The sequence below is a fragment of the Microcaecilia unicolor genome, chromosome 5 (assembly GCF_901765095.1).
Source record: "Microcaecilia unicolor chromosome 5, aMicUni1.1, whole genome shotgun sequence".
Lineage (NCBI taxonomy): Eukaryota > Metazoa > Chordata > Amphibia > Gymnophiona > Siphonopidae > Microcaecilia > Microcaecilia unicolor.
This window is the reverse complement of record NC_044035.1, coordinates 159,738,492-159,762,413: the sequence shown is the minus strand read 5'-3', so window position 1 is coordinate 159,762,413 and position 23,922 is coordinate 159,738,492. Positions and strand designations below refer to the sequence as shown.

General features: G+C 41.8%; 1 protein-coding gene across 1 annotated transcript in view; it reads right to left on the bottom strand.

Moving 5' to 3' along the window:
* Nucleotides 1-1,652: 1,652 nt before the first annotated feature.
* EIF4EBP2 (eukaryotic translation initiation factor 4E binding protein 2) overlaps nt 1,653-23,922 on the bottom strand; it is a 39,980-nt gene continuing 17,710 nt past the window's right edge. The window contains exons 2-3 of the mRNA XM_030203506.1: nt 17,930-18,106; nt 1,653-4,108 (exon numbers count right to left, since the gene is read on the bottom strand). Of these exons, the coding sequence (XP_030059366.1) occupies nt 4,077-4,108; nt 17,930-18,106 (209 nt within the window). The 3' untranslated portion in view covers nt 1,653-4,076. The remainder of the gene's footprint in view (nt 4,109-17,929; nt 18,107-23,922) is intronic.

Below are 23,922 nucleotides of genomic sequence, written 5' to 3'. Positions count from 1 at the left end.
AGAAAATCATTTGATTGGGTCATCTAACACTAATAAAAACTATACAAAAGGTTTTACTTTTGAATTTATAGGTCAGTTCTGCAATCACCCCATTTACAATCCTGAACAGTTAATTAAAAGCAGAGACCCACGATTCAGAGTATAACCCTTCAGCTATGCCTGGGATCAAATCTTCTTAACAAGATTTAACTCACTGCTTCTCTGTGATTACTTGTTCTACCGATGACTGTGGCCATTGAAATGTTCTGATTTTTTAAAATCTTTTAGTAGTATATGACATTTGCCTGTAGGACAAAAGGTTTCAAAAATATCACAGTTAAAAAAAAAAGCAACTTGAAATTATTTGTGCCCACATCTCCACACCCATATTTGAGGGTTAAGAATTCCCCAAACTACCAGTAAAAGGCATAACAATGACACTTGACATGGAATGCGGTAAATGTTTTGCAGCAGGAAGCTAGCTAAAGGTGTGTGTACAATACTGAGAATTTCTACAAAACTGCAGGGCTCGGTGCTATCAGCCATTCTGTCTCACTACTGCCTCCTGTCTGATCCTCCTATCTCTGCCCTTAGAAGTCAAAGCCAGGCTTCAAAGTGATGGCCCTGCTCCCCAGTGATATAGAGGTTCCACTGGAACAGCTGTAATTACTGAGGATGTGCATTTGTTGGAATGGATATAAGAAATGACAAACAACATCTACTGTGTCATTTCATATCATTGGAAAATGAAAATGAGAATAAGAACACACTATGGGGCTCATTTTCAAATGAGAAAAACATCCAAAAAGTGGCATAAACCTGCATTCGGACCTTTTTCTCACAAAAACGTCCAAATTGGATTTTCAAAACCAATTTTTAGACATTTTTCTATGAAGTCCATCAGAAGTGAAGGGAAGGAGACTTGATATACCACCTTTCTGTGGTTTTGCAACTACACTCAAAGCGGTTTACATAGTATATACAGGTACTTATTTGTACCTGGGGCAATGGAGGGTTAAATGACTTGCCCAGAGTCACAAGAAGCTGCAGTGGGAATTGAACTCAGTTCCCCAGGATTAAAGTCCGCTACACTAACCATTAGGCTACTCCTCCACTAGTGCGTTCAAATCACAAGGGGGCATGTCAGGGGCGGGATCTGGGCATTCCTAACACTTGGACGTTTTTCTGCCATAATCCACTCTATTACACTTGTGGTGGAAAGTGTCAGTTCCCCCCCCCCCCCCCCAAAAAAAAAAACAAACAAACCCAAAAACCTACTGTATCCACATGTAGGTGACACCTACAGCTATAAGGGCTATTGTAGTGGTGTTGGGAACAGTAGGTTTTTTGTGGGTTTTGAAGGGCTTACCAAACAATATAAGGGGGTATTGGTGAGATGTGTACCTGGGACCTTTTATATGAAATCCACTGCAGTGCCCCCTAGGGTGCCCCATTGCTCTGCTGGGATGCTTGTGTAGCCAGTCTACTAGGAAAGCTGGTTCCTCCTACATCCCAATGGCTTGATTTTGTGCGTTTTTTCACTTGGACGATTTTGTTTTGAAAATGGTCCAAAAAGATAAGACGACCTAAGCACAACACCATCTAGGAAATGGTCATTTTCAAAGAAAAAAGATAAGATGTTTTTCTGGTTTGAAAATGGTCATTTTTACTACTTGAGTTCTGGACGTTTTCAGCAAAACTTCCAAAGTTGCATTTAGACATCATATCAAAAATGCCCCTCCACATTTAGTGTTTGTGTGTCGTCAATAGTGTACACGCTTTCCTGGTAGTAAGCAGACACATGATGGTTTGCACAACTACGCATTACCTGGAAAGCGCATACACTCTTTATGAATAGTGTGTGCACCCATGATGACAAAATGAAAAAAAAAAAAAAAGAAAAGATGGGAAAAATACCCGAACATTCCTAGAAATGACGGGGGGAAACAACAAACGACTATTTTCTGACCTTCAGGATGATTAAATAATGAATATCTCTCTCCTGACACTACCCCTAGTAACTACCAGGTCACCAGAGACAGGCTAAGTCACTCCCAGTATCATTTCAATTTCTCTAGGAAAAGCGGGATTTCACATCCATAGATACAGTGTGGCAAAACCAAAACTGGTACAGCCTCTCTCTGCCTGGTGGCATGGAGCGATTTGGTTACATAGTCTAGCAGCCAAGAACTATCAACTACTTAAGACCAGGAAATCTCTCGAGCAGATTAATGGCAAACACCACAAAGAAGGTCATTTCTCAGCAATTCGCCTTCCTCCCCCAAACCTCTGATTTTCCGAGGGTTTGTACCATTAACAGCATTATTGGAGATTTTCCCATAAGAGCAGCCCCACATCGTCAACTATACTCTTTTGTGCTTCAACATGGGGGACAAGGACTCGTACTTGTATTAATAGATCTCTTCCAGGCAGCACATAAGAGCACAATCAGATGTATACACACAACCTACAAAATGAGAAGGAAACCCCACAAATAAATGTGGAGCAGAACCAGTGTACAAGGTCTCAGATTAAATCAACAGGCAGAGCCAAAATTCCAGGAAGCAATTTGTTTTCAAGGACCCGACATGGCCCGTGTTTCAGCAAAAGCCGGTGTCAGGGGTCAAATTGAAGTTAGACTGTGTTGTGTCCTTCCTATAGGAGTCTACAAACAGCCTGCAAGGTGTGCTGGAGAAAGCTATACACTGATATGCTACTCCCTACACTGGTTCTGCTCTACAAGTATCATAAACTGAACTGTCACTTCACTTCTGCAACACTTGTACTGTGACAGCTATTACACACAGCAACACTGGTAAACTTATTACAACAGTAGCCATGACATCATGTTCCTGGATGCTTTATAGAAGGCATTACAATGCTGAAGAAGGTTGAAAAACCACCTTCACTCCCAGCAATGTACACTGGAACTTTCTAACGCCAGCTCTAGTAATCCATGGGGACAGGACTGTATCTGCCAAAACTGTACAACCTAAATGGCCAACTGCACCACCGTCTGCCTCGGTTATATAACCAGAAGAGAATCTCCAATAGTGCTGCTAAACCCATAGTCTAGGTAGCATATCATTACTCAGGACAGTCTATCACAGACTGCTACTGTGGATGCTGCTTCCCTGGTACCTCTGGTGCTAAAGTATAAAGGATGAACATCAGGGAAGGGGGGTACCAGGGCAGAGGAACACGGGTAATCCCCATGGGAGACAAATAAAGGTGTCCAAAAGGAGTGGGGAACCTCTGGTGCTAATCCATCAATGGCAAAAATTTACATTGCATCCTGCATTGGTTTAATTCTTCCACTGAAAACTTTTCCACCTGCTCATGGAATCCCATACAGCTGCTAAGCCATATTTTTGATTTTCATATATAACCCTCCCAAAAAGAAAAACAAGAACCTGCACTGCTGAACCACATTACCTTCATAACACCACTCCCCCTCAACCCCCCCTCCCCTGAAGTTTGCACTGCAATGACAATGTGTATGAAACCAAGACCATGACTTCTGACAAATTATGGAGCAATGGTAGGGGGAGGGGGGGAATGCCAGAGGGAGTGATGTTCAGGTCCTCAAGATTCCAATACCCAACACTATCACCAGCTGGACAAGTGCCTGGAAGACCAAGCGCTGTCAAGATGTGTGGGCTCAGCCCAGGAGAGGGAAAGAGAGAAGAGGGTGAGAGCAGCAGAGGGAGCACATCACATCAACCTGTCACAGTGTCATACGCCACATGCCACTCTGACAGCATGGCTACAGTATGCATCAGTGATTTCCCCATCATGCACTGGATGCAAGAGGCACCATTGGTGCTTCCCGTCCACCACCTTCCACTGTCTGTGTGAGAAGGACCTGGTTCTGTTGTAGGAGGTGGAAAAGCAAAGCAGATACTGATAGTCTATAGATGGAACTTGCTCTGGTTGACCTTTGGCATCTAGATGGGAGCAGAATATAGGGGTGGAGACTGCCTTGCTAGCCGCCCTCTCATTAGCAGATTCTGGGGTGGGGTCCCATCAGTTGAGTCAGGTGTATGCAGAAAGTGGCAGTGGAATCTTCCACCTCTCTTGCTGTCCCTCTGGAGATATTAGATGTCCATCTCAAACTGAGCATCATCCCCTGTAAGACAGAAAGGTGCAAATGAATCTTAGAGCCAGATCTGTATGAAAATACTCTTATGGGACATGGAAGAAGAGAGAAGCACTGGCTTAGTGCTGCAAGGCTTACAGAAAGCCAAGATGTAAAAACCTGGACACCACCATTTTGGTGTGAGGGGTTGGGGAGAATAGGACAAGGAGACCTAGATATAGGGCGTAACAGCAATCAACACTGCCAAGAAACACTTCATTTTACTTATTTCATTTATTGATATTTGTATCCCACATTATCCAAAATTTCTTCAGCTCTATGGGGCTTACATTTATCTTCAAATAAAGAAAAAAACCCATAATCATAAAAGATACTACAAAAAAGTTCCTATTAAATGATCATCATGTACTTCAAATAAGAGCTTATAAAGCACCATTACTGCCCACCTCTTAGAAAGAAATTTTTGAAAGAGAAGTATTTTCAGAAGTTTCTGAAAAATAATTTACCATCTGTCTTAATCCCTTAGACAGGGAAATTCCACCATTTGGTAATCAAATATGCAAAGCTGTCTGAACAGACCGATTAGTAAACGAAGAGGTCCTTTTACCAAGCTGTGGTAAAAGGACTCCTGCGGTGGCATCGGTGCACGGGTTTGCCACTTGCCGAGGTCCCTTTTACTGCAGTGGATAAAATGATTTTTTAAAATGTAAATGGCCATGCAGTAAGTTAAACACTTGCTGCACGGCCATTTCCTGAAGCAGTACTGGGCAGTGCGTGAGGCTGCCTGATTACCGCTGGGTAAGCCCCCAGTGCTAAAAAAAAATTATTTTTTTTGAGTGCCGGAAACGGCGAGCGGCACACACCAGCACTGCCGCCAGGCTCCTGTAGTAGCTCAGCGGTAGAGCTGATTTGCTGTGTACAATTGCTGCGGTAGCTCAAAGCCCACCTCTTCAATGTTGCTTTCGGCACCTAACCTTTATACCTTTCAGGAAATCTAGACTGCCCCTATTTGACTGACTGTACATTTGTCCTTTAGATTGTAAGCTCCTTTGAGCAGGGACTGTCCTTCTATGTTAAATTGTACAGCGCTGCGTAACCCTAGTAGCGCTTTAGAAATGTCAAGTAGTAGTAATAGTAGCCCTATCGCAGCTCTGTAAAAGGGCCTCTAAGTTCTTATAACTGGGATAACGCAAAATAAAATAGTCTCTTGATCCCATTATGACATTTCTTAGTGGAAGCGTTAATAATTCCTGCACGTATCCTGGCACCTGACCATAAAATATTTGATGAGTTAAAATACATAACTTAAAAACAATACACATTATAATCGTGAGCCAGTGAAGTGCTTGCAATAAAGAGCTTGCTTTTTCCTATTGTGATAACTCTACAGATCAGCCTTGTAGCTGTATTCTGTGCAGTCTGTAGTTTTTTTTTTTCAAAACCTGCTCTTTACAACCAGCATATACCCCATTACAGTAATCTACCTGCGCTAGTACCAAAGACTGCACTACCATAAGAAAAGTCTCTCTCAAAAAAATACCCCCCAATTGTCTTCAACTTCCATAACATCTTGGTTACAACACCAACTGCTTGTTCAAAAGTCAACTTACGATCAATTATTATGCTTAATATTTTCAATTTATCCTCTGTGATATCCTGAGCAGGGGTTTGAGGGTGGGCCTGCGAAATAACACAGCTGTACAAATGTATATAAACAAAAATAAGTGGCTTATTGATTGAATTCTAAGGCCTGTTATATCACAGGGCCAGGAACACATGTTGAAACGCCTCTGTAGTTCAGTAAATACAGTCTCAAGCAGGCCTCTGGCTGGGAGGCCCAAAACACAGTCTGTGGCTGGTGGGGCTGCTATGCGCCCCAAACACAGCCTGTAAGTTCTTTTTGGTTCTTCTCCAAGTTCCAGGTCGGGCTCCAGCCAGACCTCAGAGCAAAGTTTGCTAATCTCAAATCTGGAAACAAAAACAGCTTACCTCAGCCAGGTCACAATCATTAGACATAAACTGTAGCTGAATATGCTGGGGCTCCCAATCTTCCTTCCCTGGGCCTCCTTAACCTCTGGCCCTGCCTTTTATACTTCTTGGTTCTGACTCCACCCTCACTTTCTCCTGGGGCGGGACTATGATCTTAAGGTGGCTCAGATTATTTGAGGGACTATTCTTATGGGTGAGGAGAAGGGTTCTATAAATCTTTTCACATCCTCCAAGTGATATGTAACATGATCTACTGTTATACTGGTGAAAGAACTATGGCAATAAGGCTAGTTATAACCAAAAACATTTAATTTTAACTTAAAAGCCGCAGTTCAGGACTCCATAATATTCACTCCCTGTTTAATTATTTCCATTATATCATTTATCTCGTTATCAAAGGGAATGGAAATTGTCACATCATCTGTGTAGATGTATAGATTAAACCCTTTATCACTAAATTTTAGTGGTTTCATCAATGAAATAGAGGAAATCTATTATGCAAACACACACAAGTTAATACAAACCGAGGAGAAAAAAAAAATAAAAAGTTTCTTTCAAATGATCAAAACATCATAAAATGTTTTTTAGCCCATCATATTATAGAACAGTACCCATCCTCACAACCTCATGCTCTCTATATGAACCCATCCAGCCTGGCATTCTACTGGCAAATTTGAACCAAATAACTACCATAATTAATGAGCATGTTAACTTCTGATTTAAGCAAAAAATTGTGGAACAGACATGCCATCTTTCATTCCATCTATAAGCACTTCACAAGAAGCAACTACAGATATTAGGCCTCACATTTCTTTAAGCACATCGTGATCTGACAATTTCTTTCAACAGCACAAGAAACCAAGGACAGGCTAATCCTGCACCATTTTTTCAAGATTATTCCAAATGCTATTCTCACAGATTGCCCCTAAGGTACCTTTCCTATGTATGTCAATTTCTATCACTCTTTCCATAATGGATATTACTTAAAACCAAAAATCCCTAATTGGAAAGCAGTACCACAACGTTTGGCCCTCAAGTTCCATACACCCTCTAATTTTTATATATATATTACTATTTATTAAGTTGTTTTGTGTCTCTTGCCCCATTCACCCACATATTTTGTTCTAGGACTGCATCAATGTTTTTTTTCTCTCTCAGGGTTTCTTCCACTTGAGACATCTCATAGAATTCCATTCTGAAAAATATTATAGCTCACAGAGACCACTGTTCACTGTTAGTCACTGATCCATAACTAGAGGGTTCCCTGGTACAGAATGCATTGCCTCCAATTACTCACAAGAATTCTTGTAGATATTTCTAGATGTCTCCTCTGATTGTCGTTCCTCCAAAATCTCTATTTAATTACTTCCATTTGGCAACCTCTCTCACAGAGGTATTTTCAAAGCACTTAGACTTACAAAGTTGCTATTTATAAAATTTACTTAAACATTCTGTGAGACCCCCGAGCAAGAGTGGCCAGTGGAATAACACAGCCGAACAACAGGCATGAATGCAAATTAAAGGGTCCTTTTACTAAGCCGTGACAAAAAGCGGTCTGCTGTAGTGTGGGCATGCCCTGGGCCGGTTTTTACCGCGTCTGGGAAAAAGGGCTTTTTTTCAATGGGCTGGGAAAAGGGCCTGCAGTAAAACTGAAACCAGCGCCTGCCTATTTACGGCCTGAGCCCTTAATGCCACCCATTGATCTTCTATCATTTTAATTATTGTATTTTTAATGTTATTTGAATGAAATTTCTATTTTGTCGAAGGCCTTGGATGCGGAAACACGACCCGTGTTGGGTTCAGTTTGTCAACACTGGATGAATAAATGTCTTTGTGATCCACTTGAGAAATGTGGATGGCTTCTTCCACTCCTGTGTTGTGCTGTCCAAATTCTCTGAGTCATGCATGCTTGATGTTTAAGTAACAAGCAATGCTGAAATATTACTGAAATTCAAGGAAGATCCTTTTTTGAACAACACTAAGTCTAAGGTGTGACCAGCCACACGTTTAGGAAAACAAATATGCTGTTTAAGGTCACGACAGGATAGCAGGGAGACAAAGAAATGATTGAGATATCGTGGGTTATCTAGATATATAAATCACCCAGGATAAGAGGATTGATATAATTAATCACTGCCTCTGAAACTGTGCAACAGCAAGCATCCCAATTTTTGTGATCCAAAGCTGGTGGATAGTAGAGAAGGAGATGAAAACAAGGCCTCAAATCTATTTATGAAAAATTGCCTCAGGATAGGAGAAAGTTTGAAGGAATTTCCCGCACAGGCAAAAAGTTAGTATGAATGATCACCAATCCTCCATGCTTCAAGGCCCTGGTAACCAAAAGTACTGAATAATTCGGGGGCAGGCTATGTGCAAGAACAAGATGTTCACCTCAGCTCAACCACATCTCAAGGAGGCAGAGGTGTCAATACTAGCGTTGAGTATAATATCAGTGCAGAATAGGAGTTGTGCTGTCCTTAACTGCTTAGGACAGCACAACTCCTATTCTGCACTGGGCCAGCAAGGAGATAAACTTGTGGGGAGGCCTGAAAGGCTGGTAAAATCAATGAGGCATCTTACCTGACAAGGAGAAAAACAGTGGACTTATTGCAGTGGGAAGCAGTCCCAGAAAACTGGTATTCACCAAGAAGTGACCATTAGGACATACCTGACAAGATCCAAAGAGCATACACTGAACTGGTGGCCCATTCCTGGGAGCTGGAGGAGGCCAAGGCCCAGAACATAGCCAATTACCCAGGAAAGGTGAGCTATGTGTTCTCTTCACAGATGCTGAATTCAGCATAGTAGAATGGAAATCTCATTGTGTACTATCTGAAGTAGGAGGTCTCTCCAAATTCCCAAATAGCATCCAGAGACACAATCTCAGGTCTTCTGTAGCGCAATCTAGGTGAGGGAGTTCAAGCCACCTGTGCCACTACTCCCACGTCTTCGCTACCTTGAGCGCTCCTCACTAAGTGCTTACGCCATGTGATAGTTCCCAGTGAGATCTCAGTTGCATTTACTAGACCCACACTTGTCTCAAAAGTCAAATCTGAGAGGAGCACCGCCTTCCACTTCCTAATCTGGGAAACTGTGACCTGCAGTTGCACTTCTTGCTCATGTGGCATCCAGGACTGGGGTGCTTGTCCCTTTCAACAGCTGCAGCAAGGACTTAAAGGGACTCAAAGAAGGACCTTCTCCCAGCTGCATGTGCCCTCCCTTAGCACTCGCAGTAGCTAAAGCAGCTCGACTGAACTCGGGCTGGGAAAACATCTTTTATCCCCCCTGTTTCAGTGGCATACCAAAGACACAATGCAGAACAATCTAGTAAGGAAAACAAGAAGGGAGAAACTCAGCACGGCTGCTGCTACAGCAACATCTTGGCTTCTCCACTCTTGTTTTTTCATTCTTTATAGTATCCTTACAAGGCAGCTCACTCTGAACCATGCACTACTGAGCTTTCCTCCATAATCTAGTTTAAAACCTGTTCTATAGTCTTTTGAATGTTAGTGCCAGCACAGTTGGGTTCCCCTCTGGTTCTCTGGTTAATGTGGAGCCATTCTATTGAAACAATATTTATCAGTTCCTCACCAATCTGAATTCCTCTTCCCTGCACTATTGTTCTGATCTACTTATTTAGACTGGAGCTTAGCTTACCTCAGATGTCTAGAACAAGGAACTAGAAGCATTTCTCAGAATGTGACTTTGGATTTCACTAGGTTCTGGATATCATTTTTGCCTAAAAGCTTCTTTTTTTGTATCTTCCTCATTAGTAACCACACGAATTAGAAAAAAACTGGCTCCCATCCTGTACACTCTAGAATGTTTCTGTCAAAACACCCTCTCCACCAGTGAACTAGTCCAGTGATACTTCTCAATATCTACTTAGTTGGGTCTATTAGTACCTTGAATATTTGCTTTTCTTGCAATCAAAATTTTTGTTCTTCTTGCTTTCTAAATATAAGCATATTTTGCAGACCCTTCATAAATTAACACAACTAAGGAATTCATCTTATCTACAAGTTTACCACAATGGACCCATGCTGTCATCTCTGCCATTGTAGGAATTCTGTAGGTTTCTTCAAATGATGTCTCATGGTAGATGAGACCTTGCCATAGTAAATAAAGTGTCTCTCTTTAACACTGAAAGATCCAGAGAGACAGGGATTCCCAGGGAACCTTCCACTTCTCAGGGATCCTGTTGCCATTGCAACTAGCAAACATGAAACTCTGCTTGTTTTCCAGCTGTGTAACAGCTTCCAGCCACTGTTAACTATAGAATAAATAGAAACAAAAATGATAAGTCTTGAGTACACACCATCTCTATTATCAATGCCTCCAATTTAGACCAATTAACTCCCATCCATCAAATGCCTCCCATGGCTCCGCCCTCCCTCCACCCCCCCATCCTAGTAGAGGTTCACAAATCCCTTAGAATCCACAGGTCATCTTCCTCAATAGCAGCTTGTATTACCATTGCCTTACCTTACCCTACTCCACCCCCTCCTCAACAGTACCCCTGATCTGCTTAGTCTCTTTAACAGTAAGGGGTTCAACAGCTAATTCAAGCTGGAATAAAAAAGAAAGAACACTCAGAACATGTACACCCAACTAATCCATTATTGTTTTTGTAATCCCCCATTATAATAGGGATTACTGACCTAATGAGAGATCCCTCCTTCAGAATCACCAGTGGGGAGGAGTGAGTTAAGGGAGAAAGAAGCTCAGCCCCAAGGCTGTTTTTTTTCTTCCTTATGGGGGGGGGGGGGGGGGGGGTGTTTTCCACTACTGCTTTTTCAGTTTTGTTTTGGAAGCCTATGATAGTAAATTCCACTCAGGTTTATTAAAAAGTCTACGACTTTCCTTGGGTCAGTTGAGGCTTCATTTTTATTTAAAATTCCTTGTAGCCACATTTAAGGTGACTTCTATAACAGTTTTTTGAGCAAATGTTATATTGTTAGTTAATAGAGTAAAAATAGTTTGCTCTCCAAAGGTTTTCTGGTTACAGTAGGGGAGGAGCTTAAAGTTAATAAATATTACTGTTGGGGAGAGTACATGGTCTTTGGCTGCCTCTACTCCCGCTGGGACCTTCAAGGAGAGGAGGCGGCCTGGATGGTTTCAACAAACTAAGGCTGAACTAAGTGGAGGTTTCTGCCAGTAAAAGCATTAACAGTGGAGGAATGCTCCATGTGGGAAGCAGTGGAACACAGCTTGGGAGCAGGAACAGGGAAGGAACCTGTTCGGAGCCAAAGGCAATAGCTCCGAGAGAGTATGGACAGACAAGAAGATCTGGTCTATAGTGGAGATCACAGTGCTGCAAGCACAGACTTAAACTGTTTTATCCAAAAACGATGGGCAATGGACTGGAGGAGTTGTAAATATGTACATACTTTCGGATTTACAAACGGACTACTAATCTAACCCAAAGTCTTGAACTGACACTTAACTTATTCAAATTGAGGTTATCTGTTGGACTATAAATTGACTTGTTGATACTAAAAAAGATTGTTTGCCTTCAGAATACCTGAAGTTTGGATGAACTGCTCGTTGCAGAGTTAAGTAAAGTTCATGTTTGGTTTAAAAAACCTGGACTGGACTATTTCTTTATGTGAGAGTGAAGTTTATTTACTCTCAGACTAACCAACGGTGAATAAAAAGGTAAAAGAGTAAAAGCTCGGCTTAACACCCTACAACCTACCAGATTTTATTTGGCCCCTGCCTGCGCCCAGCAAGTCAGAAGTGATTAAGAACTTTTGGTTTTGTGGCTCTGGTCTCAAGTGCTGACCTGTGAACTGCTAGCTGGTGCCCGAACTGTATGGTGAGACAAGGGTTACACTTTTGTTCCTAGTTTCTTGTAAAGGTTACCGAAATCTACTTTCAAAATGTAGAATTAAAATTCCAAGACATCTCCTAAAAAATGTTCATGCCAACCTATCCAAAGCTTCTATAGGAAGGCACACTTTCCCTCTGGGGGGTGGGATGGGGGAACCCTCTTAATCAATTGCAAGAGTTACTTCTCGGATGATGTGCTGGGCACCTTCCTTCAATACATCTTACTTGATCAGAGAGAATAATTATCTTAATCACATTTTGAAGCCCTTCAATCAGAATCTTTTGTCAAAGTCTTAAGACATACTAAGGAGAGAAATATATCTGTAATTTGTGAGTTTCTTCCATTCTTCTGTAGCAATATTACAACTATAATGTCAAGCACGGACCCTTCTTCCAAGCAGCCTTAAGGTGAGAAATTAATATACATATCTATCCACTACACCATTGGTAAATCACTATTTCCAGGGACCTTATAATTAGGAAGTTTCCTAACAGTATCAGACACTCTCCTTACAGTGACCAGGACAATAAGCAATACAAGATAAGGAAAGACATTCCTCCACATGAACTCTTAGTGTTTACCTTAAGATTGGAAATCTCAGAGGAACAAAAATACTTTAAAGATGTAGTGATCTTGGAACAATTATAGGACCTAAGGAGACAATTTCACTTCCATATCTTGTAATGCGGACATCGATTTCCAAATCATCCAGGGACCATAGGCAGAAACAAACAGCAGATCTCAGAGAACAAGATGAGTATTGGGGGTGGGAACAAAAATGTGTCAGATCCCAAACATTGGAAAGCCAAAAGAATAGTAGAAGGCGGCCATATTGGCACCCCTTTGAAGCAGCATATTCACATGGCCCTAAAGTGGGGGCATGCTCCTATTTAGTCTGGCTATTTGGCACATTCAAAATCTGGTGTCCAGGCCAGCAGCTGTAAACCCAGTTGGAGACCCTATGGCCAGTTGGGTTTTCGGGAAATCCACAATGAATATGCATGAAAGATATGTGCCTATTGCAATAGATATCTTGAAAACTCAACTGGCCAAGCATTCCCCATGAACTGGGTTGAGAACCACTGCCTTAGGCTGTTGCCTATTTTACATAAGTCTTAATCCAGAACTGAAACTTTCTCGGAGAAAGGTGGGCAACCTGCCATTGAATTTTATTTGGCCCGTGGGAATTTTGACAATTTTAAATACTGTATTTTGCAAATATTTTCAGAATAGCTACTCTAGCAGTTTGTTTTAGTTTTAAGTTAAACTTTTACTTATTTAACTATCAGAGGTGTTCTGTTGAGCTCTATGCATTTCTGGTTCCGACATTACATAACCTTGCAGCCCACGAGGGGTAGTACTGACATTCATGTGGCCCTCTGTGTATAGGGTAGTCTTCCCCCTGTCCTAGGACCTAATCAAATGGGCCAGCACTCTACCACTTTTTACCATATGCATATTTCATATTTTGAACCTTTACTAGTCCTGATACTTTAAACAAAATGTATTTCTTGAGCTTGCTACTAATTCCATGAAGCCGTTCACGAAAACAATTTTTTGTAGTGATGAGGATAGGCACTCTATACATAAACACATACACCTTCTGCAAAAGATGACTGACACACATAATGAAAGCTAATGGATACTCTGCTGTGCAGGGTCTGTACATTTTCATGAACAAAAGCAATCCATGAAAGAACATTAGGGATGATGTGGTTAGATCACAGGTCTTAACATCCAGAGGTGACCGGTTCACTGCTGCTCCTTGTGATCTTGGGAAAGTCACTCTTAGGGGCCCTTTTACAGAGCGGTGGTAAGCCCAACGCTGGCTTACCGTTCGCTCTTCTGGGACTACTGCCGGCCCAACGCAGCAAAATGGCTTGCGTGGCGATAAAGTGCAGGAGCCCTTATCGTCATCTCAATGGGTGGCAGCAAGGGCTCCCTGCCGCATGGCCACGTGGTAAGAGTTCTTTCACCATGTGGTCATTTTTTTTATTTTTTGGTCTTTTACCGGCTGTGGAAAAAAGGGCCCTGGCGTGCAGGAAAAATGGCCCCCGCCGCTATTGCATGGCCCTTTTTCCCGCAGCTTAGAAGAAGGGTTCCTTAACCCTCCATTGCTTCAGGTACAAAATTAGATTGTAAGCCCTCCAGGGACAAGAAAATAGCCAGTGTACCTGAATGTAACTCACCTTGAGCTACTACTGAAAAATGTGTGAGCAAAATCCAAATAAATAAATTAACATTCATTAATTGCTTTTACTTTATTAACACACAAGCCAGCAACGAAACTGAACACAGACAAACTTGTTACATGCAAAACATCATATTTCATACTATATGTTTATAGAGAGAGAGACATGTCAGCCATCTCTGAGCCATGGTGCTCTGGCCTGCAATATGTTGCCTGCAGGAGTATTCACAGCTATTATTTACCTCAAACGTATTTCAGCTTTTCACTATTCTTGATAGCTGCTGAAACAAATACTGCCAAAGGAAGGTGTACACAAACAATAAAATGCAGTCTGAGGAGTGGTAGCGTAGTTAAGAGGGCATAATTGGGGGGGGGGGGGGGATTTCAGAGGTGGTAGGGCAGTTATGGGGAGCATATTTCTGGGGGATGGGGCAGTATGAGTTGTGCTGAAGAACTTGTTGGGGGCTGCTTTGAGGGGGATGGGTTAGTTGGAGGGATGGATCTGGGGGATGGGGGCAGTTCAGTGGTGGGGAGAGATAGCTTGAAAGGAGCAGTTCCCCAACTGTTGTGTTTCACTTTAACAAGAGGTGATGGTCTGTAACTAAGCATAGCAATAAACCAAGAAGCAGACCAGCAGTTCTATAACGCCATATTGTTTATTAAAACAGTCACTGGATGTGGCCACGTTTTACTCACAGGCTACGTCAGGGGCAAAAACTAGTACATAAATAATTACATAATTTAAAATCATATAAATCATAAATAGCTCAGATAAAAACAATGCAAATTAATAAGAATAAAATCAATTACTAATAAAACACAAATCTAAAATGAAAAAAACCTGCATTACAATCTTAACATGTTAACGTTCAAAGTGTCTGCCACATGCATTCAACAGATAAATAAAACCAAATCAGTATAAATATGACTATAAAATAATATGAATAAAAGCATCCACCAGTGAGACATGACATGCAGAGGAAAAGTGTTCTTTTTGCAAAAGATTCATTAGATTTGCCATATGAAGAATCACAGAAATGAGCAAGTTAAAAATTAGTGATTCCAGGTGGGCACAACTAGCTCTATCTAATCTATTCCCACCCTCCTTTTTAAGCAACAAGTATTTTTGTTTGATCAATTTTTAAGCTGTTTTTGATGATTTGGGTAAAGAGGAACACCTTAGAACAATTTATTTTTAGTTTTATGTCATAAGGAAAAATGTTAATACTGAACAGGGTCAAATATTTTTGAAGAAATGTGTGTGCAGTCTGACCTCTGACCTTTGAAGGAGCACATAAAGCTAGCTGTAAAAACAAGATAGCAGTTTCAGTGTTTTGCAGTAGAGTGGTAGGAAAGCTGTCTCGAGCTGTGAAATGCTGATTTAAGTAAATATATTTTTTATTCCCTTTTTTAAAAAGTTTGGTTCTTAAATGAACCTATATAATGGTTTTATTATAAAAAGAGTTTTACCCTTTTTTTTTTTTTTACTTCCTCCAGGCTATTTGGATTGTATTTGACTATTTGGGGAAGGTTTTGTTTTATTCACCTATAGGTATGTGACCCTTCTGGTTTCCAAGGGGGTCTAGAACCAGCTGATTTTTAGTGTAAGCTAAAAACGCTAGCACACCATCGTACACAACCCCCTAAGTTTGTTAAACATCAAATACTCACTGTTGTGCATGAATAATTTTGCATTCGTCTGCTGACCCTGAATTTTGTGTTCACTCATTTCTGTGATTCTGCATGTGGCAAGTCTTTTTTGCAAATGATTCATGAGAACACTGTCACCATTACTGAACACTATATATGTCAATATTCCACATTTCACTGTCTTATTGGTGGATGCTTTTATTCATACCGGTTTTTATTCATATTTATATTGATTGGATTTTATTTATCTTTTGAATGCATGTGGCAGACACTTTGAACAGTCACATATTAGGACACCTTTTGCAACTTTGTGTTTTATTAGTAATTGATTTTATTCATATTAATTTGCACTGTTTTTATCTGAACTATTTATGATTTATATGATTTTAATTTATATAATTATTTATGTACAAGTATTTACCCCTGATGTAGCCTGTGGTCGAAACGTGGTCATGGCAGGTGACTGTTTTAATAAATGATATGGCGCTTCAGAACTGCTGGTCTGCTTGTTGGTTTATTGTTAACTTACCATACCTCCATCTCAATCTCAGTCTCTAGCAGGATCACCTTACAGAAGGCACAGTCAGAGGCTGAGATACACAGAACCTACAGCCACAGTCTTCTCCTTTCATACCCTTCAAAGCTGCATGACAGGTGCCACATGCAAACCACTGTATTAAATCAGCAGCACAACTCTCAGTATCTGACCACCTCTAGAGATTTTCAACAGTGTCTCCAGTCCCCATAGCTAAGGAGGAGAAATATCAAATGCCTGGGTCTACGGCCTACACACAATAGACCAGATTCAGTAAATGGCGCCGGGGGTGGGGGGAGGGAGAGCATTTAGGGGTCCTTTTACAAAGGTGTGCTAGTGTTTTTAGCGCATGATAAAAATATGCATGCGCTAAATGCTAGAGATGTCCATAGAGCCCATTCACATACCTAAATTTGGGTGCCGTTATTTATGCCAGCTGAAACCTGGTACGAATGCTGGTGCCCAACTCTTGGTATTTGAGAATGGGAATGGTACTATTTTATAACTTAGACTGCAATTTTTGGAACACCCCCTCTTTTTGAGTTGCACGTTAGGGGAGTGCCTGGAAAGATGCAAACACAGTTATTCAATAATGCCAATTAACTGCAGTAATTGTCATCAATTTATTACAATTAATTGGTTCTTAAGCCAATTAATTTGCACATGCATCTTCAATATGTCTGGGGGAATGTTTGTCACTCAGCGAGATGAGCCTCTGAAACACACATTAAATTGCTACCTTATAGGGTCCTTAAAGTATTTCTGCTGACCAGTAAGTATTATGTTCTGTTCCTTTCATACTGAGGATATATTATTGCCTTGAGAATGAATTGTGCTGGCTTTTTATTTCAGCTCTTGTAAGGTTCTGAGCCCTAAGTATGGCTCCTATAATGTTTGTCTTGTTCCCTTTTGTCTTCTAATTTGTATTTTAAATTTGTGTTTTTAACAACATTTGTATTTTGGTTGTATCCCACCTAGAATAGTAGATGGTGTGGGATATTTATTTGGATTCAGCTCACACCTTTTACTGTAATAGTTTAAGGTGAGGGGCTTATAATAAGTTTGTACCTAAGACAATATAGATTTAAGTCATTTGCCCAAGATCACAAGGAGCAGCAGCGGGTTATATGCTTTTTTTTTTTTTAATTAATTTCAATGTGGCTGACAGTGAGGATAAAAGGCTCCACTAAAGCATGAGAGCCTTTCACAGATCTGAACAGTTCACCCAATAAAGTGCCAGGATTAGATGGGCTTCACAGTAATATTTAAAAAAAATGTGGAGGGGAAATTGACAAAATCTTGATTAGAGTGGGAAAAAGTTTATTACTAAGATTGAGCCTTGCCACCTTTCATGAGGGAGGCAAGAATTACCGTTTGATTTGATTTATTAATTTTATATACCGCCTTTTACCAAAGAATAACATTGATACTGTACTGCTCAAATCCTATATGCCGATCTCCTCCTTGCTCTTCTTGAACAAGAAAACTATTTAGCTTCAGATCAGATCACAGTGGTGGAAGCCTCACCATCTCATCTGTCTGTACTGCCTCTCAGCATCTCAAGCCCAAGCATTAACAACCTCCCCCCCCCCCCCCCCCCCACAAACACTTTGTCACAAAATTCATCTTTCTGTTCTGCCCACATCTGCTTACCTGCTGCTGGCTTCCGCTCATGATTATTTAAGTTGTTTCTTTCCACCTTGGGCTCATCAGTGGCCACGCCAGGACTTGTGACTCCTGGAATATCAGGCAGGCGATGAGGTGGGGTCTGGGCTAGTGGGGAATTGCGGCGATCCAGCAGGAACTTGCGGTCATAGATGATTCGGGTTCCTGGACCGAGCGTCAGATGTTGGGACAAAAAACAAAACAAAACAAAACAGGAAACATGAAATAACTATACGATAGATGCTAGTGGAAGCCACTGTGTGAATGCTTATTTATTTAAATTTATGAGGTTGCTGCCCCCCCCCCCCCCCAAATGTAACAAGTGACTTGCAGCCAACACATATAATAGAAACAAAACAATTTAATAATAAAGCCACTTCCATAAAAATACAAAATATCATAAAATCATAAATAACACACACACATACAAAAAAAAAACCCAGATTAAATACTTTTGAATATCAGAGATGTTACTGCAAAAAACTCTACCTGAAACTGAATGCCTTGGGGGTCATCATGCTTAATCATATGACAAACTCATCACATACTCCCATATATGAATGGTGCACATAACAGTGTTACAAAACAGCCTACTTGCACAAGGAAAACAAGCCAAACGTTACATCTAAATTGCAAACCCTACAGGGAACCTCCTCATTACTATTAAATATGACTCAAGGTAGTTCCTTAAATATTGTTTCAAATATTAGCAAATTTATATCAAATTTCCTGAACTGTGTGGTTTATGTATAGACAACTTGTGAACTCTTTCACGAAAGGAGTTACTATAAGAAAAATAGAGACTTTTACTGAAACATTTTGTTATGGAGCAAAGTAAGGATTACCTATTTTCCACACTGCCAGTTCCCCAAAATGAGGCTGTACACGAGAACCCGAGTGCTGTCTGGTAAGAGGACCTTCATACTGGGATTTCCTTCTCTTGTATGGAAGACATATGGGCTAATAGTCTGAAGGAAAATTTCTTACCTGATCATTTTGTCTCTTTGAATCATAACAAATTAATCCAGAGACAAGTGAATCATGACCATCTACCAGGAGCTGAAGATAGAGGACATGTACTGAGCTCTGATATAGGATGGCAAGCAGCCTTGGTCAGTGTTTCAGATGACAAAGATAAAGGATAGAACATGCCAACAGGAACCTTCTCCCTCCTCACAGCAAGAGAACATGACCCAAGAAGAACCCAAATCAATATATACTTATAGCAATAATCCTAAACAGAACAATCTTAGAACACAGAATGAAAAATTCACTGAAGGAGGGCCTCTAGATTCATCTATGACTCAAGGAAAGAAAATTTATCAGGTAAGACATAATTTTTCCTTCCTTATCGGGCAGATGAATCCAGAGGCAAGTGGAATGTAGAAAAGCAAATACGGTGGGTGACAAGCACCAGCAGAAAGCACTGATGATCCAAAAGATGCTTTTGATCTGGCAGCAATATATCACAGTGATAATGCATGGAAAAAGTACGCAGAGAGGACCACATGGCAGACCTACAAATTTCATCCAGCAAAAAGGCACGAGACTCTGCCCAGGAAGTAGAAAGAGGCCTGGTTGAGCGAACTTGTAGGGCAGTCATAGGTTGTTTACCTGCAAGAATATTGGCAGCTGAAACAGATTCTGTGATCCAACACGCAATGGTCGCTTTAGAGGCCACTTCTCCTTTCTTTGGGCCCCAAACAGCACAAAAATATGGTCCGAACGGTGAAATTCATTAGTAACCTCCAGGTACTGCCTCAGAACCTGGTGAACGTCTAGAAGGTGTAATGAGGCAAATCCGCTGCATAGTCCTCCTTCTTGAATGAGGGAAGGCACAAAGGCTGATTAATATGAAAGGGAGTGACAACCTTCGGTAAGAGAGGGCACAGTTCTAATAGTCACCTCAGCTTCTGAGAAGGAAAGAAAGAAGTTTCTGCAGGATAAGGCTTGGAGCTCTGAGATGTGCCTAGTTGATGAGACTGCTACCAAAAACACAGTCTTCAACGTGTGATCTTTCATAGTTGCCTTCTTCAAAGGCTTAAAGGGCAGATTCTGAAGAGCCCTGAAGACCAGGTTAAGATTCCAGAGGGCACAAAGCTTGCACAGGGGATTTAAGATGGATGACCCCTTTAAGAAAACCGACTGGATGAGTGGCCAAATGCTCTCGATAGCCAGCCAAGACAGCCACTTGGATCCGTAAAGAGTTGTATACCAGACCCTTTTTGAAACTCTTGCAAAAAGACCAAAACGTGAAGCAAGGTAGACTGAACATGGAAAATAGCCCGATCCAACACCAAGCCTCAAACACTCTCCAGTCTTGAACATAAGCTGAAGATGTGGATCACTTCCGGATCTACAGCAAAGTCTTAATCATGTCCTATGAATAATCTTTATTCCTCAGCTTTGATCTTTCAAGAGCCAAGCCATAAGACCAAAGTGAGAGAAGAGATCTGGGAGAAGGGAAAGGAGCTAAATCAGGTCCACATGCACGGACTGCGCAGGCAATCTGGAGCTATCAATATCACCTCCCTAGGTAAAGAAGGATTTTGTGAAGAACTCTGCCTATCACTGGTCATGGGGGAAAGATGTAAAGCAAGTCCAATTCTGGCCACTGCTGTAAAGCTCATAGATCTTCTTGCAACCAAATTCTCTTCTGCTGAAGAACTGAGGAACCTTTGCATTGCAACGCGATGCCATCAGCTCTATGGCTGGAGTCTCCCATCTTTCTGCTAGGGGTTGCAACACGTTTGGTGACAGCTCCCATCCCCCTGACCGATAGAGTTTCTGCTCAGAAAGTCCATCTACATGTTTAGTTCTCTGGAAATGTGAGTCGTGAAGAATGATGGAAATGTTTTGTTCTAACCACTGAATCAGGAGGTGGGTTCTATTGCTAACTGCGCACTGTGAGTTCCCCCTTGCCTGTTTAATATAAGCAACTACCATCACATTGTCCAACAGGATGCGAACTGGATGTCCCTTGAGAACATCCTGAAAGGCCATCACAGCTTTCTGGATGGCTCAGAATTCCGATTGATCGACCACTGCGCCTCCTCCTGTGACTACAGGCTCTATGAGTAATTTTGTTGACAGTGAACACCCTAACCTAAGAGGCTGACATCTGTTACTACTACTATCCACTGATGGGATGCCAACAGAGCTCCCTGTAGCAAAAATGTGGACTGAAGTCGTCATTGCATGCTAAGCTTTGCCTGCAGGAGCCAAGGGAGACGTCATTGGTAATCTTGAGACACTGGAGACCACTGTGATAGATGGAAGGACTGAAGAAGCCTTGTATGCACCCTGGCCCAAGGCACACCTAGAATATGAACATAATCCCATACCCAAGGACTGGGAATCCAGAGCACCTGATGAATCTGAACCTGAGGTTTGTCCCTCTGGAGGTCCAGCAGAAAAACCTAACCTTGAAGGGTGTCAAAACCCTCCCCCCAAAATACTCCAGATTCTGAGATGGGGTCAATTGACTCTTGGCAAAAACTGATGATCCAGCCTAGAGGTTGCAAAAGGGAGACAACTTGGGTGGTTACTCGAGCGTTTTACCGATAGGAGGATGCTCTGGTCAGTCAATCGTCCAAGTAAGGGTGCACTTTGATTCCCTTTCGACTGAGGAAGGCTGCCACAACCACCATGACCTTGAAAAAGGTACAGGCAAAAGGACAAGGCTCAAAATTGGAAGTGTCTTTCTAGGATAGCAAGTTAAAGGAAACATTTGTGAAAAGGCCAAATAAGGATGTGAAGGTAGGCCTCTGAGATTTAACGTTGAGAAATTCCCATGGATGGACTGCCAATAAAACGGAGCACACCTTCTGCATACGGAAATTTGACTTGGAGAGATCTGACGACTCACTTTAGGTGGAGAACCGACTGGAAGAAGTCCCATTTCTTGGGGACCACAAAGTAGATTGAGTAAATGGCCCAGGCTTTGTTCATGAGCATGAACAAGAACCACCGTTCCAAGGTCTTACAAGGCTTACAGAGTGAAAGTACCGCCTGTTACTTTAGTGAAGACTTGCATGGGGATTAAAAAAAAAAATCTGTGATTGGAGAGGAGAATTCTAACCTGCAACTTTCTCTAATAATGTCCAGAACCCACTGGTCAGACGTGATCTTGGTCTACTTTTCGTAAAAGTCTGAAAGCTGACCCCTGACCAGCGGGTGGGAAAAGTTAACTGGAAACCTGTCATTACAACTGGGAGGCTGGAGAGGATCTGGTAGCCTGAGCGGAGTTGCACTTGTCCAAGCAAAAGGATGGCTTCTGCTGGGTCTCCAATAGGCTGGGGTGCGTCCAGGCCTATACTTTTGATATCCTTAAGGCACAAACGCAACTGGTTAGCCCGAAAGGAACCCCTGGGTTTATCCTCTGGCAGCTATTGGGACTTAAAAGTCTCCCAAATCCTTAACCAGCTTTTCAAGATCCTTCCCAAAGAAAAGTTTACCCCTAATGGTAGCTTAGTGAGCCGCTGCTTGGAAGCGGCATTTAAATCCCAGTGGTGGAGCCACAATAAACGCCTGGCTATCACTGTCAAGGCCATTTGTTTAGCGGAAGCCCAGACCAAATCATACAAAGAATCAGCCTCAGAGGGCAAACCTGTTTCGATAGAAGGAAAATCCTTAGAAGCCTCATGCATAGGGCTAGAAGGCTTTTTAGTACTAGCTATCATAGGATTCAAAGCCAAGGTACACTGGGAGGGTGGAGAATAAATATTCAACACCTCCAAGGCCTTTTTAATAAAGACAGGCAATTCTTTGTTTATGGAACATCCTAACAGCCATAAGAATATCAGCCTCATCCAGAGGTAATTCCCCCTCCTCCAGACCCTCAGGCAACAAAGAATGCTGTTACAATATTTCTATATTAGCTTGTACTATAATATTTTTCTCTGTATTTTGGGGGGGGGGGGGGTGTTCTTGTGTGTATGTGTCTAGGTCTACCCTATAATTTTATGGCGCTCCTTTCTTGTTTTAGTTATATTTTATCTTTGTAAGCTGCTGCAATTTTTGAAGTGGCAGTCTAGAAAACCTTAATCTTCTCTATATATAAAAGGCACCACCAATGTTCTAAATGAAGCCTCCAGCCGGAAGTGTGAAGGGGGAGAGATATCCGGTTTTCCCATGAGTGTCTGCCCCGCCCTTGCTCTCTCTGTAACACAAACAGTGAAGGAAAACACAGCAAAGCACGAAATCAAATTGCTCTCTCTAACAGTGAAGGACTCAGAGTGGGGAGGGGAGAGAGGGCAGAAGCCCTCACTATCTCTGTAACACAAACACAGCACAGCAGGAAACAACACTGAAGGACTCGACTCTGAGGGGGGAGGGGACAGAGAGGACAGACAGCACAGGGGAAGGGAAAGAGGGCAGAGGGCAGGGACACACACACTCCCACATGCACACAGAAGAAAACCTTGCTAGCCCCCGTTTCATTTGCATCAGAAACGGGGCTTTTTTACTAGTGAATAATAAATAGTAAACAAATGCAGGGAGGCAGCAAAAAAACCCTCTCTCCGAAGGCACCGGAGATGGAGGAAAAATGGAAGCCATGTTAGAGAGGGAGTTTAAACTTCTTTTGGCAGAATCCATCAGAGGGGCACTGGACCCTTGACTCGGACCCCCTAAAGCCTGAAAATACTTCAGCAAGAAGGCTTGATGGAGGAGAACAAATTCAGGGGGAAAAGGTCCTGAGAACCCAAGTCAGGAGAAACAGAAGTTGGTTGCACCCCTGAATCAATCCCTGAAAGGAAAACCCAAGAAGGAACCAATAATGAAGGAGCCTCTGCCCTGTGGGAATCTAAAATAAGCCCTGCATAGGAATCAAAGGAGCTCATTATTGGCAAGGACTCTAGACCCAAAATTCACCCCAAGCTCTGCCTCAACGCCACTAAGTGTTCTTCCAAGCACCAGGAGCAGCTGTACACAAAGTGCAGTAGCAAATAAATAAATAAATAAATAAAACTTGACTGGCT